General features: G+C 34.9%; 1 protein-coding gene across 7 annotated transcripts in view; it reads left to right on the forward strand.

Annotated features, from left to right (window-relative positions):
- Positions 1-21,526, forward strand: part of WDPCP (WD repeat containing planar cell polarity effector) — a 380,072-nt gene extending 358,546 nt beyond the window's left edge. For all 7 annotated transcript variants that reach the window (XM_087436667.1, XM_087436664.1, XM_087436671.1 and 4 more), the window contains 2 exons: positions 6,762-6,793; positions 21,358-21,526. In XM_087436667.1, coding sequence (XP_087292793.1) covers positions 6,762-6,793; positions 21,358-21,408 — 83 coding nt within the window. In that variant the 3' untranslated portion in view covers positions 21,409-21,526. The remainder of the gene's footprint in view (positions 1-6,761; positions 6,794-21,357) is intronic.
- Positions 21,527-24,234: the final 2,708 nt, after the last annotated feature.

Consider the following 24,234-nt stretch of genomic DNA (forward strand, 5'->3'; position numbering starts at 1 on the left):
GGATTGGCAGATGTTAGCACAGTGCTGATGTCCTCACAAAAAAAAAAAAAAAAACAAAAAAAACACAAAACGTTGTTGGGGGGGAGTAAAAGTGTAGGGTTTTAGTATGAGGTCGAACTTAAGAGACCATCAACTTAATATAGATTGCTATTTACATAGGTTATTATATATGAACCTCATGGTACCTATAGTAAATACACAAAAAATAAAAAGAAAGGAACCCAAACATAACCCTAAAGAAAGTCATCAATCATAAAGAAAGAGAGTAAGAAAAGAAAGGAACAGAAAGAACTACAAAAAATTTCAGGAAAAAAGTAACAAAATGGGAATCCATACATACGTATTAAAAATTACGTTAAATGTAAATGGACTAAATCCTCCAATCAAAAGATACGGGGTGGCTAAATGGATAAAAAAAAAAGACCCACATACAAGAGACACATTTCAGACCTAAAAACACCCACAAACTGAAAGCGAAGAGATGGAAAAAGACATCCCTGGAAAACGGAAAACAAAAAGAGAGCTAGGGTAGCAATACTTATATCAGACAGAATAAGCATTAAAACAATAACTGTAACAAGAGACAGAGAAGGGCATTACATAATAATAAAGGGAACAACCCAACAAGAGGATATAACACTTGTAAATATCTGTGCACCCAACATAGAGGCACCTAAATACATAAAGCAAATATTAACAAACATAAAAGGAGAAAGTGACAGTAACACAATAATAGTAAGGGACTTTAATACCCCACTTACATGAATTGATAGATCATCCAGAGAGACTATCAGTAAGAAACATTGGCCTTAAATGACACATTAGACAGATGGGACTTAATAGATATATACAGATCATTCCATCCAGAAACTGCAGAATACACATTCTTTTTGAATGCACATGGAACCTTCTCCAGGAGACTGGGCCACAAAACAAGTCTCAATAAATTTAAGAAGACTGAAATAATACTAAGCATCATTTCTGACCACAATGGTATGAAACTAGAAACCAACTGCAAGAAGAAAACTGGAAAAGTCACAAATATGTGGAGATTAAACAAAATGCTACTGAACAACTATTGGGTCAACAAAGCAATTAAAGGAGAAGTCAAAAAATACGTAGAGACAAATGAAAATGAAATACCACATACCAAAATCTATGAGATACAGCATACCAAAATCTATGGGATACAGCAAAAGCTAAGGGAAGTTTATAGCAATATAGGCCTACCTCAACAAACAAAAAAAATCTCAAATAAACAATCTAACATTACAACTAAAGGAACCAGAAAAAAGAACAACAAATGAAGCCCCAAATCAGTAGAAGGAAGGAAATAATAAAAATCAGGGTGGAAATAAATGAAATAGAGACCAAAAGGCAACAGAAAGAATCAATGAAACTAACAGCTGGTTCTTTGAAAAGACAAACAAAACTGACAGGACCTTAGCTAGACTCACCAAGAAAAAAGTCTCAAACAAATAAAATTAGAAACAAAAGAGGAGAAATTACAATGGATACCACAGAAATACAAAGTATTATAAGAGAATACTATGAAAAGCTATATGCCAACAAATTGAAATAATCTGGAAGAAAGGGATAAATTCTTAGAATCATATAACCTTCCAAAACAAAATTAAGAAGAAACAGAGAATATGAATAGACCAATCACTATTAAGGAGATCAAAACAGTAATCAAAAACCTCCCCAAAAAACAAAAGTTAAGGACCAGACTGTTGCCCTGGTGAATTCTACCAAACATTCAAAGAAGATTTAACACCCATCCTTCTCAAACTCTTCCAAAGAAGTGAAGAAGAGAGGATGCTTCTTAACTCATTTTACGAGGCCAACGTTACCCTGATATCAAAACCAGACAAGGACAACACAAAAAAGTAAAATTACAGGCCAATATCACTGATTAACATAGATGCAAAAATCCTCAACAAAATATTAGCAAATCGAATACAACAATACATTACAAGGATCATATACCACAATCAAGTGGGATTTATTCCAAAGATACAAGGATGGTTCAACATCTGCAAATCAATCTATGTGATACACCACATTAACAAAATGAAGAATAAAAACCAAGTGATCATCTAAATAGATGCAGAGAAAGCATTTGATAAGATACAGCTCCATTTACGATAAAAACAGTGAATAAAATGGGTATAGAAGGAAAGTACCTCAACATAGTAAAGGCCACTAGATGACAAACCCACAACGCAATCCCTATCAAAGTTCCAATGACATTTTTCACAGATATAGAACAAAGAATCCTAAAATTTGTATGGAACAACAAAAGACCCCGAATAGCCACAGGAATCCTGAGGAAAAAAGAACAAAGCTGGAGATGTCACACTCCCTGATTTCAAAATATATGACAAAGCTATAATAATCAAAACAGCATGGTACTGGCACAAAAACAGACACAGATGAATGGAACAGAATCGAGAGCCCAGAAATAAACCCACACATCTATGGATAGCTAATTTTTGACAAGGGAGCCAAGAACATACAATGGAGAAAGAAAACTCTCTTCAATACATGGTGCTGGGAAAACTGGACAGCCACATGCAAAAGAATGAAAGCAGACCATTCGCTTACACCATACACAAAAATTAACTCAAAATGGATTAAAGAATTGAATGTAAGACCTGAAACCATAAAACTTCTACAAGAAAACATAGGCAGTACACTCTTCAACATCAGTCTTAGCAGCATATTTTCAAGTACCGTGTCTTACCAGGCAAGGAAAACAATAGGAAAACTAAACAAATGGTACTACATCAAACTAAAACGCTTCTCCACAGCAAAGGAAACCATCAACAAAATGAAAAGACAGCCTAACAATTGGGAGAAGATATTTGCAAACTATATCTCTGATAAGGGGTTAATATCCAAAATATATAAAGAACTCATGCAACTCAACAACAAAAAAACTAACAATCCAATATAAAAATGGGCAAAAGATATGAACATTTTTCCAAAGAAGATGGCCAACAGGAACATGAAAAGATGTTCAACATCACTAATTATTAGGGAAATGCAAATCAAAACTACAATTAGATATCACCTTACAGCCATCGGAATGGCTATAATTAAAAAGACAAGAAGTAAGTGTTGGATCAGATGTGGAGAAAAGGGAACTCTCATACACTGCTGGTATGAGTGCAAACTGGTGCAGCCACTATGGAAAACAGTATGGAGATTCCTCAGAAAATCTAAAACTGAGAGCCACCATATGATCTAACTATCCACTGCTGGATATTTATCCAAGAACACGAAAACATGAATGCACAAAGATATATGCACCCCTTTGTTCATTATGTCATTATTCACAATAGCCAAGACTTAGAAGCAACCTAGGTGCCCCTCAAGGGACAAATGGATAAAGAAGATGTGGTTTATATACACACTGCAATACTACTCAGCCATAAAAAAAGATGAAATCTTGCCATTTGCAACAACAGGGATGGACTTTGAGGGAATTATGCTAAGCGAAATAATTCAGAGAAAGGAAGTCAAATACCATATGATCTCACTCATAAATGGAAGATTAAAACAACAAACAAACATATAGAGACAGAGATTGGATTGGTGGTTACCAGAGGGGAAGGGGGGAGGAAGGAGAGTTAAAAGGGGTAACTCTCATATGTGTATGGTGATGGATGGTAATTCGTCCTTGGGTGGTGAACATGATGTAATCTACATAGAAATCAAAATATAATGATGTACACCTGAAATTTATATAATGTTATAAACCAATGTTTCTTCAATATAAGTAAATAAATAAATAAATTTTAAAGAACCATACAGCTCTGGGGGAAAAAAAGAGTTAAAACAAGAAACAAGATCTATACTCTCACACAAATTTGAAGTAGATATATTTTCCGATCTCAAACTAAGTTCTACCTAGGGTAACAACTGTCCCAGTTTTAGCACTTTAAGTCACAAATCCTGGGAACTGCTCAGTCCCAGAAAACTGGAACGATTGGTCTCCTAATTACAGCAGCGTTTTTTGGACCTGGATGCAAATGCAAAGAAAATTTCCATGTTTCAAAATCCATCAACTGTGCAAGTAAGGAGCTTCCATATAACCTGAAATTGGAAGTGATTAATCTGCAATGTAATGACATGCTTAAAGGCAAACATAAGGAGAAGAATCTAATAGAATTCTATAAAATAAGATGCTGCCCATGGATTGATATCAGTATTCGGTAGTACTTATCTGTTTGAAAGAGCATTTTTAAAGGTAAAATACATAAAATCTCATCAGAGATCAGCATTAACGGATGAACATTTGCAGTTGAGTTTGATGAGAGAGAACACTAACTTTGAACTCCAATTAAATGAAATGCTGGGCCAGCCCCGTGGCTTAGCGGTTAAACGCGCACGCTGCACTACTGGCGGCCTGGGTTCAGATCCCGGGCGCGCACGACGCACAGCTTCTCCGGCCATGCTGAGGCCATGTCCCACATACAGCAACTAGAAGGATGTGCAGCTATGACATACCACTATCTACTGGGGCTTTGGGGAAAAAAAAGGAGGAGGATTGGCAATAGATGTTAGCTCAAAGCCAGTCTTCCTCAGCAAAAAGAGGAGGATTAGTATGGATGTTAGCTCAGGGCTGATCTTCCTCACAAAAAAAAAAAAAAAGAAAGAAATGCTATCCCCATTCCATTAGTAGATGTGTATTACAAAAAAAAACTATACTTAATTATTATTATTATAGTTTGAATTTCATCAATAAAAAATTTGTAGAATTTTTCTCTCTTGTTATTTAAGTACGTACATAATATCTTCAATTTTGCCTCTTGGCCTGCAAAGCCTAAAATATTTACTATCTGGCCCTTTACAGAATGTGGGCCCCTCATCCAGATTAAGACACATATAGTCAAGGGATAGAGACTGTCATAGTTGATAAGAAATTAAACGAAGCAGTACCACTGACTTTTATGAGAAAAATGAACAGAAGTGGTATATATTAAAAAGACTGTAACATACCAGAGTCAGAAGGAATCTCTTCATTACACCAATATCTTTAGATGTCCATCTAGAATCTAGACCATAGATCTTAACACTTCTGCTATGGAAGTTAATTTTCCTTTAAAGGAAAAAAATGGCATGGATTCAAGGAAGATTGACAACAATGAATACGGTGAAACTTAGTGTCTATTTCTAAAAGTTTTGAAAAATAAAGTTCTTTAGCTCAAAAATGTCAATATTACACAAATAATAATTACTATTTAAAACTGCACAAAGTACCCTGGGCTGTTTTTATGGTCTACAGAAGACTTAAAAAACGTAACTTAGGGCCGGCCCCGTGGCTTAGCGGTTAAGTACATGCGCTCTGATGCTGGCAGCCCGGGTTCGGATCCCGGGTGCGCACCGCTTCTCTGGCCATGCTGAGGCCGCATCCCACATACAGCAACTAGAAGGATGTGCAGCTATGACATACAACTGTCTACTGGGGCTTTGGGGGGGAAAAAAAAAAAAAAAAACGTAACTTAATTAAAGCAGGGTAGTTTGTTTTGTTTTAGTTTTGTTTAGTCATAAGAATAATTTATTGACTACTGGGAAGACAAATGTTGAACCAGTTTCTGAGAGAGATTGTTAATTTTATATTCCTAGAGTTCTTCCAAAAGAGAATAACCATCTTACTATAGGATTTAAACTTTTATCTACCTAAAGGCAGGAACCAATCCATGTATTTTAAAAAATTCAGATGTCCTATGAAAGCATTACAATCCAGATTTCACAGCATGGCTCCATATCATATTAGAAATGTTATGAAATCTTAACTATATAGGTAAATAAAACATCCCACTCTATATACAAAAACACCCCCAAAACAGCAAGTAATTTAGAGTTAATGACAGACAAGTAACATGTATTTTTTTAGAACTATAATCATCATCAAGGCATTTCTTGGTGCTAGGACTACAAGGAGGAATAAGAAGCTGCCAATGAACTTCAGAAAACTTACAATCTACTTGGAAAGGTAGACTAAATAAATAAAGGAAATAAATAATAATATAAATTAACAAAAGCATAGTACCAAATGAGTGGTATATGCATGCATTCACTAAGTGCTATAAGGGAAGAGAAACATAATTGGGACGTATAAATAACAAAATTATACACAATTACTTGTTTCAAGGATGTGAATATGTAAACTAATGTCTACCTAATATCCATCAATAATGAGAAATTAGATTGTGGCAGTAATGACACTTCTTTTCTCTCAGCCTGATGGCATATAAATTCAAGTAAGAATGCCTCTTTTAAAAGCGTCATTTTGATTTACTGAGCCAGGGTCAGTGGATATATCGCTGCTAGGAGAGCAAATAATCCACTAATCAAATACAGTATTCTTTCCCGTTGAGCAAAAAAAAAGAGCCTCATAAAACTTCTCAACACAGTTCCCTAGGTAACCACCACTAATCCACGAGAATTGGCACTTGGATTAAATTTACTTGCCATGCAAGTTTTAAGGCATCACTTTAAGAACAGAAGGAACAACATAGGTATAGTCTACCCATCTGATTTCAGTGCAAGTATCAGCCATAACATGTATATATGAGAATAACTGGTGCTTTCACACTATTTTGAAGTTTGGTTACTGCTTTCCCTCGAGTTTTCAGTATTTTAAGTTATGATTATTTTAAGTATTTCTCTTTTTAGTGAGGATATTAAAAGGTTCTGTTATGTCCTTTATTAGATCTTAATGTAATTAATGTTATGATCTTTTATTTTAGAAGGAGAAATAAGAGAAGACTGCACAGGACAGGTAAAACACTTTGTCTTACTGTTTATTATTATACATTTAAATTCCAAAAGAAAAGCATACTGTATGGGATTATTTTGAATTTAGGAAAAGCTGAAACTGGAAACATCTTTCTAGAAAACTATTCAGCTTTTCAGTATTTCAAAGTTGTAATTATTATTAAAATAGTTATTTTGAAAAAATAAAATTGTGCATAATGGAATACGTACAAATGAAATTACATATCTGGAATTTGCTTCAAAATAATCCAGTGGGGAGAAAGCACAAAGAAAACACAGTCACCGTTAAATTAAAGTCACCGTGAGTTGATAATTGCTGAAGGTGGGTGATGGGTAATATAGCAGTTTACATACACCATTCTCTCTACTTTGGTATATGTTTGAAATTATCCAAAAGTAGAAGCTTAAAAATAAAAGGTTTATAATAATGATGAAGTTATCCAATTCATTTTTATTACATTTATGCATAATTTTTATTACATTTATGTATAATTTTTATAAGTAATGCATGTGGGGGTCCCTCTCCATATTCTGTCACTGACATCACATCTAAGTTCATTTTGAGAGGAGATACCAATGCCCTGTTATACTAATTTCAAAAAGGTTAGGTATAAGTCAGAGAAAGCCTCGTAATTTTATTAAAAGCCCACAGTGCGTTACAATAGTAACTGATTCATTATGAGACTTGAGTTTGAATGATAGTTCCACAATTATTAACACTATAACTTTGGAAAAATCACTTCATCTCTCCATAAGCCTCAACTTCTTCCACTGTAAAACAGAGATAATTCCACATACCCCACAGGATTTTCATGTATCTCTATTGTGACCATGTATGTGGTAGAACTTTGTTAATTATATGGAACTATACTAATGATAGTAATTATTAACATCATTGCTTCAATCTACTTCTTTATGGACATATTTATATTGAAAATAAATTTTTTTAATTCTTGATTTGCTTGGAGGGAAATACTCCATATTACAGTTGAATGTAAATGTATAATAATCTGCATTTAATTTGCTAAAAGAAACTTAACCATAAATTTTATATATTTTTAAATAGCTTATTATTTAGAACACTTGTTAATGAAAAAAACTGCATCTTATCAAAACTTTACAGATACATCCACTTGGATACACAAGTGTATATGAGATCCAATCAAGAAATTGACTTCCCAAGGATCTTTCTAGAAGGGTTGTTATACAGAATAAGAGAAATATCAGTTTGTGTACTAAAGTATAGAATGGTTACCATAACCTAATTATTAGGCCACAAGTCTTTGAGTTCATATATTAATATAGCTTAAATTCATATTGGCACTAACTCATACAGACTTTATGTTCAGCCCTCTGGTTTCTTGTTTAGGAATTGTTATTAAGTACAGATAAGATAGAGATTATAGCAGCCTGTCATTATTGCTTGCAAAGGTCCTGCTCATTCACAATTTTCATATGCTACATTTTAAAAAAGGGTTTTGTGGGCATGTCTTTGTATAATTTTAATAGAATAACTATTTTTTCAAAATATTTCTCTTTATCAACTTTAATCAACTGAATATATTCAACAAGAAATAAAAATTTTAAAATAATTGATGCTAATATTTATCAAGTGCTCATTATATGACTGGCACTGATCTCAGTACTTTAAATGTTTTAATTCAGTTAATTCTCACAACAACCCTATGAAGTGAATACTACTATTAGCCCAATTTTATAGACAAGTAAGCAGACACAGAGATTAAGTAACTTTCCCACAGTCACACAGCTTTTAAGGTGTACAGCTAGAATTCAAACCCAAATAGTCTGGCTCTAGACCAGGGTTTCTCAACCTCAGAGCTATTGACATTTTGGGCCGGATAATACTTTGTTTTGGGGGGCCATCTTGTGCATTGTACAATGTTTAGCAGCATCCCTGGCCTCTACCTACTAGATGCCAGTAGCTCCCCCACCCTAATTGTGACAACCAGATAATGTCTCCAGACATTGCCAAATGTCTCCTTGGGGGAAGGGATGGCAAAATCGCCCCCAGTTGGGACGCACTGCTCTAGAGAAACTCCTACACAACACTGCCTCTCTAAAAACCACACATATGGAAATTGGAAAGCCAGAAAGTAAGAAAATAAAAATCACATATAATCCCACTACCCAGAGATAATCATTGACATTACCAGTACTTTTTATGTTTCCTGAGTGCTCCTCCCCAATTACATTCCTCTCCCTCCACCTACTCTCACAGTCCTAAATTTTGTGTTAATCATTCCCTTGCTTGTCGTTATAGTTTTCCCATATGTGGCTATATTCCTAAAAAACATAATATTTAGTTTTACTTATTTCGGAACTTCATATAAACAGAAACATAGTGCATTCTTTTTGTCACATGCTCTTTTCACTCAGTACTGTTTCTGAAATACTGATGTGTATAGGTGTAAGTATATTCATTTTCACTGCTTATTGTATTCCACTGAATGAATAGCATAATTTATTCACCTACTCTACTGTTGATGGACATTTACATTGTTTCTAGCTTTTTCTAATACAAACAGTGCTGCTATGAACATTTTTCTACACATCACTAGGGTATATAACTACAAATAGAATTTCTGGTCACAGGCAATGCATATCTTTAATTTTAATAAATAATTCCAAATTTTTCCCAAAATAGTTTTACCAGTTTACATTCCTACTTGCCAAATATAAGAGTTTCCATTGCTCCACAATGTTGCCAACACTTAGATTTAACATTCATATTTACAAAATTTTGCCATTCCTAGTGGCTGTGAAATACTCACTGTGGTTTTAATTTGCACTTGCCTGATTAACAATAAGGTTGAACATATGTTCATATGTTTCTGGTCATCTATATTTCTCCTTTATAGACATGTCTATTCCTATCTTTCACTCATTTTTCTATTGGGTTCTTTGCCTTTTTCTCACTAATTTGCAGGAGTTCTTTATATATTCTGGAAACCAATCCTTTGCCAGTGTTACAGATGACTTCTCCCCATTTGTTGCTTGTCTCTTCCCTGTCTTTATGGCTGATAAAGAGAAATTCAACTACACTAAAGATAAGAATGTACCACCACTCTTTCCCTTTATCGTTTTTATGTCTTGTTTCAGATGTCCTTCCCTCCTCCCAGTGTTACATAGATATTCTCTCGTTATTAAAGTTTTTATCTTTCACGATTATCTAATCCATTTGGATTCCCTTTGTGTTGCGTCAATTACATGTAAGCCCAGAATTAAAATGAAGTTATTCTAAATATATAAAGAAATAATATACTACTATTCTAAGTTAGAGCTTAACTCTTACTTAGATACGCAAAGCCTAAAAATGGCCAAACAGACCAAGCGTGGCATGTCCAAATTTATTTAGGTTGATTAGTCAGTTTCCATAGATACATATCATTTAGAAAGATTGTCACAGTAAACTGAACAGATTTGTTTCACTCTTAAGAAATAACACAACAGGGGCCAGCCCAGTGGCGCAGCGGTTAAGTGTGCGCACTCCGCTTCGGCGGCCCAGGGTTCGCCGGTTCAGATCCCAGGCGGGCACCGAGGCACTGCTTGTCAAGCCATGCTGTGGTGGCGTCCCATATAAAGTAGAAGAAGATGGGCACAGATGTTAGCCCAGGGCCAGTCTTTCTCAGCAAAAAAGAGGAGGATTGGCATCAGATATTAGTTCAGGGCTGATCTTCCTCACAAAAGAAAGAAAGAAAGAACACAACAGACCTAAATTCTCAAGAGAGATAGCAAATGACTCAGCCCTGGTCTACCTAATTCTAAGTCCCCAACTATACAAATATACCTAGGTATTATTCTTTCTATGAAATTTTTAGATTTAAATGTCAAATTCCCATGCCATGATTATAATGAATGGCATTTCTTTTTAAAAACATACATCATTTTTTTCTGTGTGTTTTACTTAGATATTTTGTATTTGTACTCTAAGCTGTTTCTTGTCTTACACTTTTAGACATCTTTGAGGTATAATAGGCAATAATGAAAGTTGCTCGGGCATGTTTAAGATAATGGTGGCTATAGTTCCCAGGCCTGGTACTCATTAACATCATGAGTCAATGACAGGAAATAGCTCATACTAAAAACGAGAAAGTAACAACTTTGTATTTGAATTTCATCAGAAGTCTCCAAAAATATGGTTTTACAGTGGATTTGTTCAAAGTAGGGTCCAAACATGGTCTATGACTGCATTTGTCAGGTCCCTTAAGTTTCTTTTATTCTCTAACAGAATCCCTTTTTCTATGTAGTTCATTTCTTCGAGAAACCAGGTCATTTATTCTATATAATGTCCCACATTCTGGGTTTGATTGACAGATTGCTCATTTAACTTGTGCTTCTGTCCCCTGTTACTTCCTATATAGTCATGCATCACTTAATGACAGAAATACAATCTGAGAAAGGTGTCCTTAGGCAATTTCATCATTGTGCAAACATCATAGAGTGTCCTTACACAAACCTACATGGTATAGCCTACTACACACCTAGGCTATACGGTACTAATCTTATGGGACCACCATCGTATATGTGGTCTGTCATTGACCAAAATGTTGTTAATATAACACATGACTGCACACTAGTATTTAGATCCATTTTCTCGGTGAAATTAAAATGCAGCTTTTGGGGCCAGCCTGGTGGTGCAGCAGTTAAGTGTACGCACTCCACTTTGGCGGCCCAGGGTTCACAGGTTCATATCCCGGGCGCACACTGACACACCGCTTGTGGAGCCATGCTGTGGCGGTGTCCCATATAAAGCAGAGGAAGATGGGCACAGATGTTAGCCCAGGGCCAATCTTCATCAGCAAAAAGAGGATTGGCATCTGATGTTAGCTCAGGGCTAATCTTCCTCAAAAAAAAAAAATTTAAAGGAAATAATAAAATGTAGCTTTTTAAGCAATTTTTTACTTCATATCATGAGGTATGTAAATATTTGGTTTCCCCAACTTTTAGTGATGCTGATTGACCAATGGATTCAGTTAAATTCTTGATTCCTCCATTAAAAATTCCCCATCAGCCTTTCACTTGGTGGTTTTAGAATCCATTGGTGAACACTGCCTAACCGTTTTTTCACGGGGGTTGCAAAAACAGGGATTTTCTAATTCTATCATTTCTTCTATATTTATTACATGCAATTCTATAAAAAAATTTTCCCTCATCAACTATTTGGTTTCCATGAAAGGAAGTTTATAAAAAGCAAGATAAATGCTTAATTCTTTCCTTTTATTTATCAATGTTCAGAGCAGGGATCAGCAAACTTTTTCTGCAAATGGCCAGACAAGGAATATTTTAGGCTTTGTGGACCATGTGGTCTCTGTCACAAGTACTCAACTCTGTCATCGTAGCAAGTAAGCAACCATAGATAATACTTTAATTAATAAGGTCAGCTATGTTCCAATAAAACTTTATCTATGAACACTTAAAATTTGAATTTCATTAAATTTTTACATGTTATGAAATACTATTCGATTTTTTCCAATTATTTAAAAATGTAAAAAATCTTCTTAGCTCACAGGTCTTACCTTAATAGGGTATGAACTGGATTTGGGCCATAGGCCATAGTTTGCCAACCCCTGGTTTAGGGTAATGAGTTGGTGCCCCAGCAACCTCCACACACCCAATGAGAGAGAGAGAGAAGGAGAAAGAAAAAAAGAAAGAGAGAGAGAGTGTGTACAAAATCTTTTAAGAACCCCTGGATTTTTAGATGCTTGATGCGTTTCAATCTCCTGTAGTCATTATTGTTTTTGATGCACCAATTGTCTTCCTTCATGTTGACTCCTTTGTCCTTTTGATGTGACCCAATTAGTCTTTGGCAGCCACCTTACTTGTATGGTGTAAGATATCCCAGACTCATCTTATATTTTCCCTGCCTAGACCTAGAATCTACTATTTTCTCTAGGGTTATAGCTTTTAGACTTTTTCAGTGGATACAAACACATTTTTTTTTTTTTTTGTGAGGGAGATAAGCCCTGAGCTAACATCCATGCCAATCCTCCTCTTTTTGCTGAGGAAGACCGGCCCTGAGCTAACATCTATTGCCAATCCTCCTCCTTTTTTTTTACCCCCCTTTTTCTCTCCAAAGCCCCAATAGATAGTTGTATGTCATAGTTGCACATCCTTCTAGTTGCTGTATGGGGGACACTGCCTCAGCATGGCCAGACAAGCAGTGCGTCGGTGCGCGCCCGGGATCCGAACCCGGGCCACCAGTAGCGGAGCATGCGCATTTAACAGCTAAGCCACGGGGCTGGCCCCCAAACACATATTTTTTAAAAGAAAAAAACATGAGTCTTAACTGATATTTCCAATTTAAAATTAAAATGAAGGGAGTTTTATTTCATTTGGTTTTTTTTTCCTTGTAGCTCTTTTTTCTTTTACTAAAAATCTTGGCCCCTAAAGATACTGACTTTTTTTTTAAACTCAACATCACTTCGCTGAAACTGCTTCCACTTGGTCACCAATGACCTCCAAATTGCCAAATCCAACGGACAATTATTGTATTTAACTCATCAGAGCTCTCTATAGTATTTAACACTGCTGACTATGCTCTTCATCTTGAAATATTTAGCTTCCATTACACCTTCCATTATACCATTATACAAGATATAAGTTCTTCTACCTTGCTATTTCATTTCTATCTCCTTCTATGACTCTCTTTACTTCCTGCTAGCCTTTTCTTTAACAGTTCTATATACTATCCATTGACATGTTTATCAACTCGCAGGAATCAGCAGCAGAAAGACATTAATTGATATCTCCAGCCCAGGCTCCATCCCAAGCTTCAGACTGATATATCCTGCTCCTGCAAGCCACTGGCAGACTAAGTTAGTTGTCCTTTCTGTGAAGTTCCATAGTATCCTGTGTTTCGCCTATCACCATAAATATTGCTTTTTATTATACCTTTTAGTTTAATTGTCTCTCCCAATAGCCTTGGTAAGTTTCTTAAACGCAGTATTTGTGTCCCTTTTGCTCACCATCTTATCATTAGCAGAAGGCATGAAATTCTGTATTCAATATTTGTCAAAGAACGTAGGTACAAATAAAAGAATAAATATCTCTTTGACTAGATAATATCTACTAAAAGAAAATTTTCCACAGACAATTTACTGACCTAGTAAGCTTTTATTCAATGTTTCATGAGTCAGCAGCATCCAATTTAGCAGAGAGAAAGGAGCTCCAAAGAGCTGTACAAGGTGAGAGCTCTTTATAGACCAAAGTGAGTAGAAACAAGGAAGTTATAGTGGGCATTTGCTGATTGGTTAAAGCAGGATTACTTTCCTTATATGAAGCAAAGGGAAGTCTTGGAACTCCAGTAGGTAATCGATGCTGAGCAGTCAAGCATCGATTGGTTGACCTAGGCCTTTCTTTTCTGGGAGAGATGGGACAGAAACTTAGTTAAGTTCTGGTTTGCTGACATGGGGATTAACATGAGTGACTCCATCTTGGGACTAATCTGGTTACTTTAACATATTTAAGACATAACACATCCAAAACCAAACTCATCATTTTACCCTCCAGCCCCAAACTTGCTCCTTCTCTTATATGGTATTTATCATTCTTGATTTCCTTATAACCCACTCACAACAAATCCAACCAATCAAGTTCTATTGATTATTTCTCCTAAATATTTCTAGAATCTAGCCCTATTGTAATTCAGGTCTCAATCATCTGCACCTGGAATACTGTTTCCTAATTGATATCCTTGTCTTGAGTCTATCCCCACCACTGCCACCACTACCTCAAATCCAGCCTCCATAAAGCTGTGAAAGTGACCTACCTCTCACTCCCCTGCCTAAAACCCCATAGAATAAAGTCCAAGTTCCTTATTATGGTGTATAAGACTCTCCATTGCCTAACCTATGCCTTCCTCTTCAATTTAATCTCCTGCTACTCTCCACCTGAGAGAGTCTGAGTCATTTCACTGTTACGTATCCCTAATACCTGTAATATCACTTGGCATACTGTAGGTGTCAATAAATATTGATTGAACCAAACTAGATCTACATAGACTTAGGTACCTTATCATTAACACTATTTTTTCCAACCTTTTTCCAACATTTCCAACATTTTATTATGAAAAATTTCAAATATACAGATGTGTTCCAAGAAATGTATACTAAACATCCACATACCCACTACCTAGATTCTCCAATTAATGTTTTACAATAATTGTTTTATCACGTATCTATCCATCAACCAATGCTTCTATCAGTCCATCTTATATTTTGACATATTTCAAAGTTACAGACATCCACATACTTCACCCCTTTAGCCACTTAGTTAATGCACATCATTAACTAGAATTTAATATCTGTTTACAGGGGCCAGCCCCGTGGCTTAGTGGTTAAGTGCGCACGCTCCACTACTGGCAGCCCAGGTTCAGATCCCGGGCACGCACCAACACACTGCTTCTCCAGCCATGCTGAGGCGGCGTCCCATATACAGCAACTAGAAGGATGTGCAACTATGACATACAACTACCTACTGGGGCCTTGGGGAAAAAAAAGGAGGAGGATTGGCAATAGATGTTGGCTCAGGGCCGGTCTTCCTCAGCAAAAAAAAAAAGAGGAGGATTAGCATGGATGTTAGCTCAGGGCTGATCTTCCTCACAAAAAAAATAATAATATCTGTTTACAGTCCTTCCCCTCCCCCCAAAAAATGTACATAGACTGAAATGCACAAATCTTAAGTGTTCCATTATATGAGTGTGTATGTGTATATATATATTATACATAATATATATTTTATCCATATTTTTACAGATTATCTATCTATCTCTGTCAATCTCCAGAGGACTTTTACCCAAACAATTTTCTTAAAGTTCACATTCTGCTCAGGCCTAAAGCTAGTTTATGGTTAAAGTAAGGAGTAACACTATTTTTAATCACTGCTTATTTTAACATGACCTAGCTTTAGGCCACATCAAAATACAGACTTTAATTCTAAGAAATTCTTCAAGTGAAATCTTCTGGGGAATATATAGAGAGATCCAGGTGTAAAGTTCTCCGATGCTTTGAATTAGCTTGCTGTCAAAACCTCTGTTACTACAGTAGCTACATTCTTCTCTAATAATATATATTACTGCTTTTTTTACAACTTCTCAAGAAAAAGTTTGTCCTTCAATTTTCCCTGTTTACATTCTCTTTTGTGGAAAAACATTAAAAGGCAATTATGTTACCATGTCTTAACTTGAAGTAACTACCATTTGAAGAACAATTTGTATTAGTCTTTGTGAAAACAAAATGCCCTGACAATTTTTTTCCCTGCAATAAGAAAATAATTCCACAACTGCTAAACTAATTCTTCCTCACTTTTAAAATTTATAGACCATCTTCACAGTGATCTTACTAAGTTCAGGTGCCCTGCAATTTAGAGGGCTGTTCTCTGATGGATGTGGTCCATTTTAAGAAGATTCCTGCCCCCTTTCTCCAAAACTATTTTGAAAAACACATTTAAACATATCTTAACTGAGATACAGTCAATAGAAAACCACAATAAAGAAAAACAAATTAGAAAATTCATGAATGGTTAAAATGGTAAATTTTATGTTATGTATATTTCACCACCATAAAAAATAACAATTCAAAGAAATGCAACCACTAGAGGTCTAGCTAGCTCTAGGGAAGATTTTGTGCTAATGACAAAAGCTGAGGAAAAAATTTGAGTTCTCTATTAAACTTTAATAGATAAATTTTAAAGAGGCTGACCTAGGCTTGCATGTTGAAATGAGTTTCTAGATATGGAGCATACCTCTTGTTCCCTACCACTGACTTTAGTCATAGACAAGTAAGTATAAATTGTGTAGTTTATATCTACATTGTCTTGCCTGTACTACTCATTGGTATACTGTCTGGAAGAAATCTTAGACTTGGAAATGATAGAAACTCATTCTTTTAATGTGGAATTATGACAGATATAGCAATTTGCTGCTTATATTGCTCTTTCTGTCCTTACTATCATCCAGGAGGGTTGAGCCCAGCCAGAAGAGAGTAATAAAGATAAAAAAGAGAGTGTACGTGTGTGTGTATATACATATATATCCCCAATATTTACACATTGACAATTATCCACATTAATAAAGAACACCTTATAACTGAAATATAAGTATGTAATTTCTAAAAGTAAGGAAAAAAGTAGCAATTTTTATGTTCATTGATACTTCTATCATAAAGTTTATTAATCTACTTGATGGATGACAACATCTTCAAATATTTGTTGAAATGGAATAAGTGATAAATATTCTCATACTTATTTCTTTCCTCCAAAGGATGATTTTTTTAAAAAAATACTTTTAAATATATCAACATATTGCCTAAAGAGGAGACTGAGATAAACTACTAGATAAAAAAACAAAAGTTGTCAACACAGCCATAATACAGTGATCATTCTTGATGGATATGAATCAATTTATCTTAGTATTTATGATCTATCTACTTCCTGAAAGATTTGGGCAGTTCACAAAATTATTTTATATATAATATCTAAAATAAAATTACACAAAGGAAAAATCAATTAGAAGTTGCAAAGTTAAGAGATGTTATTGAATATCTGGGCTGTTTTATACAAATTAAAACTGAGATTAGCTCTAAATTTGGGGAGGCTAATGCAAAAAGAGGAAATAGGTTTACTTTGAGAGGCATCATGGTATAAAAGAAAGAATGTAGGATTTATAGGCAAACTCATCTCAGCTCCAGTTTCATTCCACTACTTCTTCACTGCCACACATCTCTATACCTATTTCCTAATCTGTAAAATGGTAATAATTATATTTAATAACATCATAGGATTATGTCAAATTAGGTAATGTGAGAGCATTTTACAAACTCCAAAACACTGTTCATTATTACTGTTCTTATTGACAATCTTTTTAAAGTATGCAAATAGCAAATTCATCTGGATAGAGAAACATTTTTATAGCACTGGATTCACACTCAAGAATGCTTGTGTTAGAAAACTGAAAAACAAACTAAACATGTCTTCAAGTTTTGAAAAAGACAAATCCTATTCACATAGATGTTTTTATTATAAATCTACAAAAGCTGAGGGAATTATATTGAATCATAATTCAGTGAAGGCAGTTCTGTAGAAAGGTGACATGACAAGTTCTAAGTACATTCCTTTCTGATGGTTTACTTAACACAGAGGAAGTTGGAAAGTTAGCTTATCTATTAACATGTCTCTCATAAGTACCAGAAGCCTCAAGCCAACCTTTGGCAAGTGCTAGATAGTAGTCAATTTGAGATTTCATTTTCTAGAAAGAACATCAAACACCAAAACTCTGGAATATTGATTAAAAAGAAATCCCTACATAATATCAAATATGCAAGAGGCAGAGTTAATATTCAATACTGAAACTTAAGTAACTGGACAACTTGCTCAGGAAAGCATCTCCTGTCACACAAGAGTGGGCTACTAGCATGCTGTAAACAAGAGCCTTAAATGACAGGAACAGGCAATCAGAAGAGTTAATCATAAAGCAGCCTATGGAACACATGTTATTTGTGAGTACATAAAAAAAGCTGTAGTGGAAAAAGCAATTCATAGGAAAATAAGAACTAAATTCTAATCCCAGCTCTGCCACTAAATGAGTGACTTTGCACAAAACACTTAACCCATATGAGACTAGGTTTCCTCATCCATAAAATGAAAGGATTTCAGATTAGGAAACTTTAAGGTTTCTTCTAGCTCTAAAATAGTATACTTCTGGGATTTAATTATGGTTGAACCAAATCATAAACGTTATGAGAGAACATAAATAACATAGGGAAAACCTAACATAAAATAACGAGATTATCACTTAGTATATTTTTTAAAAAAGATATCTGTATGAATTAAATAAGTAACAGGTATGTAGCAAAGCAAACCTTAACTTGCAGAATTTGCTCACGAAACTCCGTGTACATTTAAAACAAAGTGACCTGGTATCACCCACTATTAGGTAAGAGCAATAGGGTGTGGTTCAGAAAATGCACTTAACTATATGTAGAAATCAAATGAGGGACTAGGGAAAACCCTTCTGTTGCAGTAAATTATTACAGGAATTAACATGTAGCCATTCAGTCAAGGGTGAGCACCATTTCAGCACATAATAAAATGAAGATCAGCCTCCCCTGAAACCACAACTTCCTATTAACAAACAAAATCACCTCCTCCCAAACCAAGAAAGAAAGAAAGCAAAACTACCAATTCTACAGTGTTTATCCAGAGGCCTAAAATTTCATAAGCTTTGGCCCAATAATTCTATTTCTATAGTTCTATACCAAGGAAATAATCCTAAACACAGAAAAAACTTCATGCCTAACAATGACTATTATAGGGTTATTTATAAAAAAGAAGAAATTGGGAACAAGATGAATTTAACCAAAAAAAGGTATGGTTAAGTAAAGCCATCATATTTAATGGAATAAAATTTAGCCATTAAAAAACAAAGACAATGGGAGCATTGAAAACTGTTTAAAGTAAGGCCAAAAGAACACAAAAATATATAGACTTGTATATGCAATATGACTTCAGCTGTGTTTAAAAAAATAAATAAAACGTATGTGGAAAAAAAGAAACTAGAAGCAAATACATGTTAAACCATAGTTTTATATGACTGGTGAGACTGGGTAAATTTTTGTACTTTTCTGTGTTCCAATTTTTATTTAGTGAATATACTTTATTCTTAACAATGATTAAATAACTGAGTATACAAATTACATTATTTCACTAATCATCAAAATATTCCTGTAAGGAAAATGGGGTACAAGTCAAGGTTATTTAGCATGGAACACACTATCATGGAAACCTTGGAAATGTCCTGAAGTAAGTCTTTTAAAAATAGGATGGATTTTAAAGAAAATCCATAAAAGGAAAAGACTTTTTTTGTCTTTTAAGTCTTGGGAGATCCTTGAAATTCTATGCCTACTACTTTTCAAAATGTAATTCCTAACGTAAGAGAGGTATTAAGGCCTGAAGAGAAGACACTACAGAATATCAAGAATATGGCTGAACCAGATGATACTTCTTGGGTATGCAAAGTCTGACCATCCAGCAACAGTTATATCCAGATATTAGGAAAATAAAATAACGTACCTAGGATCTCTGCCAGTTAGTGAACAAGACCAAAAGCTAAATCCAGGTTTCCTGATGACTGTTCTAGCAGTGTAGAAAATAGACTTTGGTATAGTAGCTTATAAGCCCAGAGTTGGAGCTTATATTTTTTTTAAATATCAGTGTTGAGCCAGCCCCAGCGGCCTAGTGGTTAAGTTCAGTGCACTGTGCTTTGGCAGCCTGCCTTCAGTTCCTGGGTGCAGACCTACATCACTCGTCTATCAGTGGCCATGCTGTTGCAGCAGCCCACATACAAAAAGAGGAAGATTGGCAGCTGATGTTAGCTCAGGGCGAATCTTCCTCAGCAAAAAATAATATAAAATAACATAATATGAGCTTATAATGTTTTTTGTTTTTAAATTGAAAGCTAGATAAAACCCCTGAACTTGCCAGCACACACACATAAATCCCTAGGCAATATTAAATTACTCCTTCTTCTTGTTACCTGTTTTTCCAGGTTTTTTTTTTTTTTAACTTTGTGTACATCAGGACCCACAGGCACATGCTTACATACGTTTCCCTTACTTGCCACCCCCACACCTGTTTTCTTTGAGATATGACTATTTAAAATAGTATAATGCAATCACTTTCTGAAAGGCTTCTCTTAGTAAAAAGAACTTCAAGATATAACTTAAGGAATAACTTTAAAATAAATTTTTTAAATAAGAGAAATGTCTCCAATTATGACATGTTAAAGTATTAACCATCATCCCTACTTTCTTTACCTTTCCCCTTTACCATTCCAACTCTCAACAGGTTATCTCCAAACTTTAGAAATGTCCCCACTGTATTATTTTTCAAATAATATCACTCGCCTTAAGTCCTACATTTAAACATCCTCTAATTTCAGAATCCTATCATAAAATCCTTTGTTTTTCTATACTTGATGGGATTGAAGGGAAGTCGTGAAAGAAAGAAAGAATAAGAAATGAGAAATGGATGAGGTTCTTGTTAGTATCTCTTTGCAGCTTCATAAAATTTTATAAAGGGCTTTTAAAACCATGATCTTTTCTATGAACCATTACCTCAAAAGCCACTACCAAATACTCAGTAAAACACCAAAATTAATAAATATATGCTATATAGGACCTTTTAGAACAGATAATATTGTAAAATCAAATAGGTGGAATCACAAATGATGACCCAGAGATTGCAACTTTTCATTCTAGGAGTCTTCAGACGCTTTCAAATTCCAACTAACATCCTGTCCTTCCTTCTTTGCCTCTTTATGCCTCATATATTATTTCCCTTCACTGATTTTTATGAACACTATATCAAAATATTAAGAGTAAGATAAATACACAGTTCTCTTGTTTACATATACATAATGCATTTTAAAGTATTTTATTTTGTTTCACTGTTTTTAAATATTTAAATTAAAAATATTAAATATATAGATATTAAGTCTATTTTTTACTCTCTGCTTAAACATGATTTTAATTATTTTTATTTGTTTACTTTCAGGAAATCAGAGATGGTGGTTCTCTCAGAATGGTTCACTTCGGTTTGGTGTAAATAATAAGAAACTTTTTTTTACTTAAAGAGGAAACCCATATTTTTAACATCTGAACTTTTTCATGGTCTGATGCAGATTAAAATCTCCCTGTATGGATTAAAAAGAGGAAAGACAGTATGAATTAGTTAAGAGTTTTCAATTCAGAGCATTTTCAAAGTAAAGTTTTATTAGTTTCAAAAACACACAGCATAATGGCAAAGTGAGCCTAAGTAAAAGTCCTTAAATTACTTATTTTCAATAATGTAAAATTTTGGAAGTTTCTTAAATTGTACACTATTAGGTGCTTCAAAAGTAGAATATTTCAACTTGACTCTCCCAAGTATTTTAAACATTTCCTCTTGTGATCTTGTTTACATTATTAATTTGCATTATGAATAAAGTATTTATTGAGCAAAAATCTCACCCAGACCCATTGTTGCGAGACAGTTTTCCATGGGCCTCTTGAATTACTGTTATGAGGCACTGACTGGCTCTTAGGACACAGACACTATCTTCCTATGGAGCAAAGTGCAGGCATGCTTACTGCCCATTATAAAAGATTTGAGTTCCCTAAGTCCAGAGTTCCTATCCTTTACACAGCCCACTGAGTGTGTAGGTATCATCTGGCCCTCTTCACATCACCTTAGGGAATCACTGCCCTGCCCCGCCACACCCCGCCCCCGACAAAAAGCTGATATGCTAGCTACTGTTGCTGTGAGTTATACACTGTTCTTTGTCTCTAATCCAGGAGTCTCATGTCTTTTACCAGCATGAAACTGTAGTTCAATAACCTGTTAGCTGCAAGTAGGGTAAAAATCTCAGACCCTTCACAGTTCTTGACACCCATTTATTAGCAGATAGCATATATTTAACAATAGTAAATATCTATAATAATCAACAACTTTTTCAAATATTGTACATGAGTTAAATTATATATTTAAATCTTATAGTTAAAAGTTAAATAGATTGAAGGCTTTTAGACTTAAGATTTTTCTCTCTATTGCCTATTCATCTGTAGTACCACCAGAGGCTATGACAAAGAAAGGTGAAACTCGGGCCGGCCCCGTGGCTTGGTGGTTAAGTGCGCGCGCTGCGATGCTGGCGGCCCGGGTTCGGATCCCGGGTGCGCATCGAGGCACCACTTCTCCGTTCATCCTGAGGCCGAGTCCCACATACAGCAACTAGAAGGATGTGCAGCTACGACACACGCTGCACAACTATCCACTGGGGCTTTGGGGGGAAAAAATAAAATAAATAAAATCTTAAAAAAAAAAAGAAAGGTGAAACTTGAATTAAATTTTTCAATTTGCTACTGCTCTAAAAATGTTTTAGTAATACATAGTATGTGAGCCATACTAAAAGGAGATGTAGAATTATCAGCAAATTTTCATTTTACTATTCCCATCCTTCTTTTCACAATATTCAAAAAATTTAACTAATTTTTTAAATAAAAAAATTGTATTGAGAAAGATATGGTTTTGTCAAGAGTGCAGCCTTTTCTCCAGATTTTCTAGTAAATAGTCATTAATAAAAAATACAACCACGTTTCCTGATCTACCATATCCTTATCATTTGATCACCATCTTCTACAACTAGGTGAGAGACTGGTAGAACAGTTCAGTACTATTTCTAGGCCCTCTGTGAGTAGACCACAGTCTATGCTAAAAAGTAAAAATTTAAATGAGATGTTAAGATACAACATAGATATAAATAAAACTTTTTGTATATAATGATGATGATGGTAAGTTTGCCAGTTATCTAGGTGAAAATTAAACGAAACTTAGTTCTTAGATAAACTGCCCATTTTCCTCACTTCACATGCCTCTAAAAAAACTAATACAAATATATAGAAAACCAAGTTTAGATAGTAGTAAGAATATATTATGCATGAGATCTTTGACAATGTCTATGATTTATACATGTTTTGTTTTCCAAATGTTATGAACCCGGGGGTGTTCATTAATTAAATATTCCAATAAATGATATTCCTGCTCTGCTACAGTCTGAAAGGATTATGAATGAGCTACCATAGCTCTGAAGTGAGAATAGTGGCATAGACAAGAACAGCTAGGTAGCATCTGTGCTGACACTGACAGGTTCACAGTTTCTCTTTCAGGAATAGATCCATGAGCTTTTTCAACTAGTCTCCAAAATTCTCAGATCCCAAATAATTTCCAAAATAATTCATATTAGTTATAACATTGTGCCTGATTACTAGAATAAACTGTGTTTGGAATACCTAATACCTAAATGGTTTTGGTTCATTAAAAAGCCAAAAAGGGGCCAACCCGGTGGCGCAAGTGGTTAAGTGCGCGCTCCGCTGCAGCAGCCCAGGGTTCACCGGTTCGGATCACGGGCACACACCAACGCACCGCTTGTTAAGCCATGCTGTGGTGGCGTCCCTTATAAAGTAGAAGAAGATGAGCGTGGATGTTAGCCCAGGGCCAGTCTTCCTCAGCAAAAAAAAAAAAAAAGAGGAGGGTTGGCATCGGATATTAGCTCAGGGCTGGTCTTCCTCACAAAAAAAACAGGCAAATAACCCAAACTATTATACTTTCTTCTTACCAAGTATCTACACGTTAAAGACAAAGACCATCAAATTTACAAGTAATGTTATATTCTAAAACTATATTAATTATATTACTTAAAAATAAAGTATGTAAAGACAGACATATAGACCAACTAGAATAGAATGAAGAACCCAGAAATAAACCCTCACATATATAATCAAATGATTTTCGACAAGAGTACTAAGACCATTCAATGCGGAAAGAACAGTCTTTTCAACAACTGGTATGGAGAAAACTAGACATCCACATGCCAAAGGATGAAGTTGGACCTTTCCT

This window comes from Ceratotherium simum, chromosome 11 (assembly GCF_057802395.1).
Source record: "Ceratotherium simum simum isolate JZ-2026a chromosome 11, ASM5780239v1, whole genome shotgun sequence".
Lineage (NCBI taxonomy): Eukaryota > Metazoa > Chordata > Mammalia > Perissodactyla > Rhinocerotidae > Ceratotherium > Ceratotherium simum.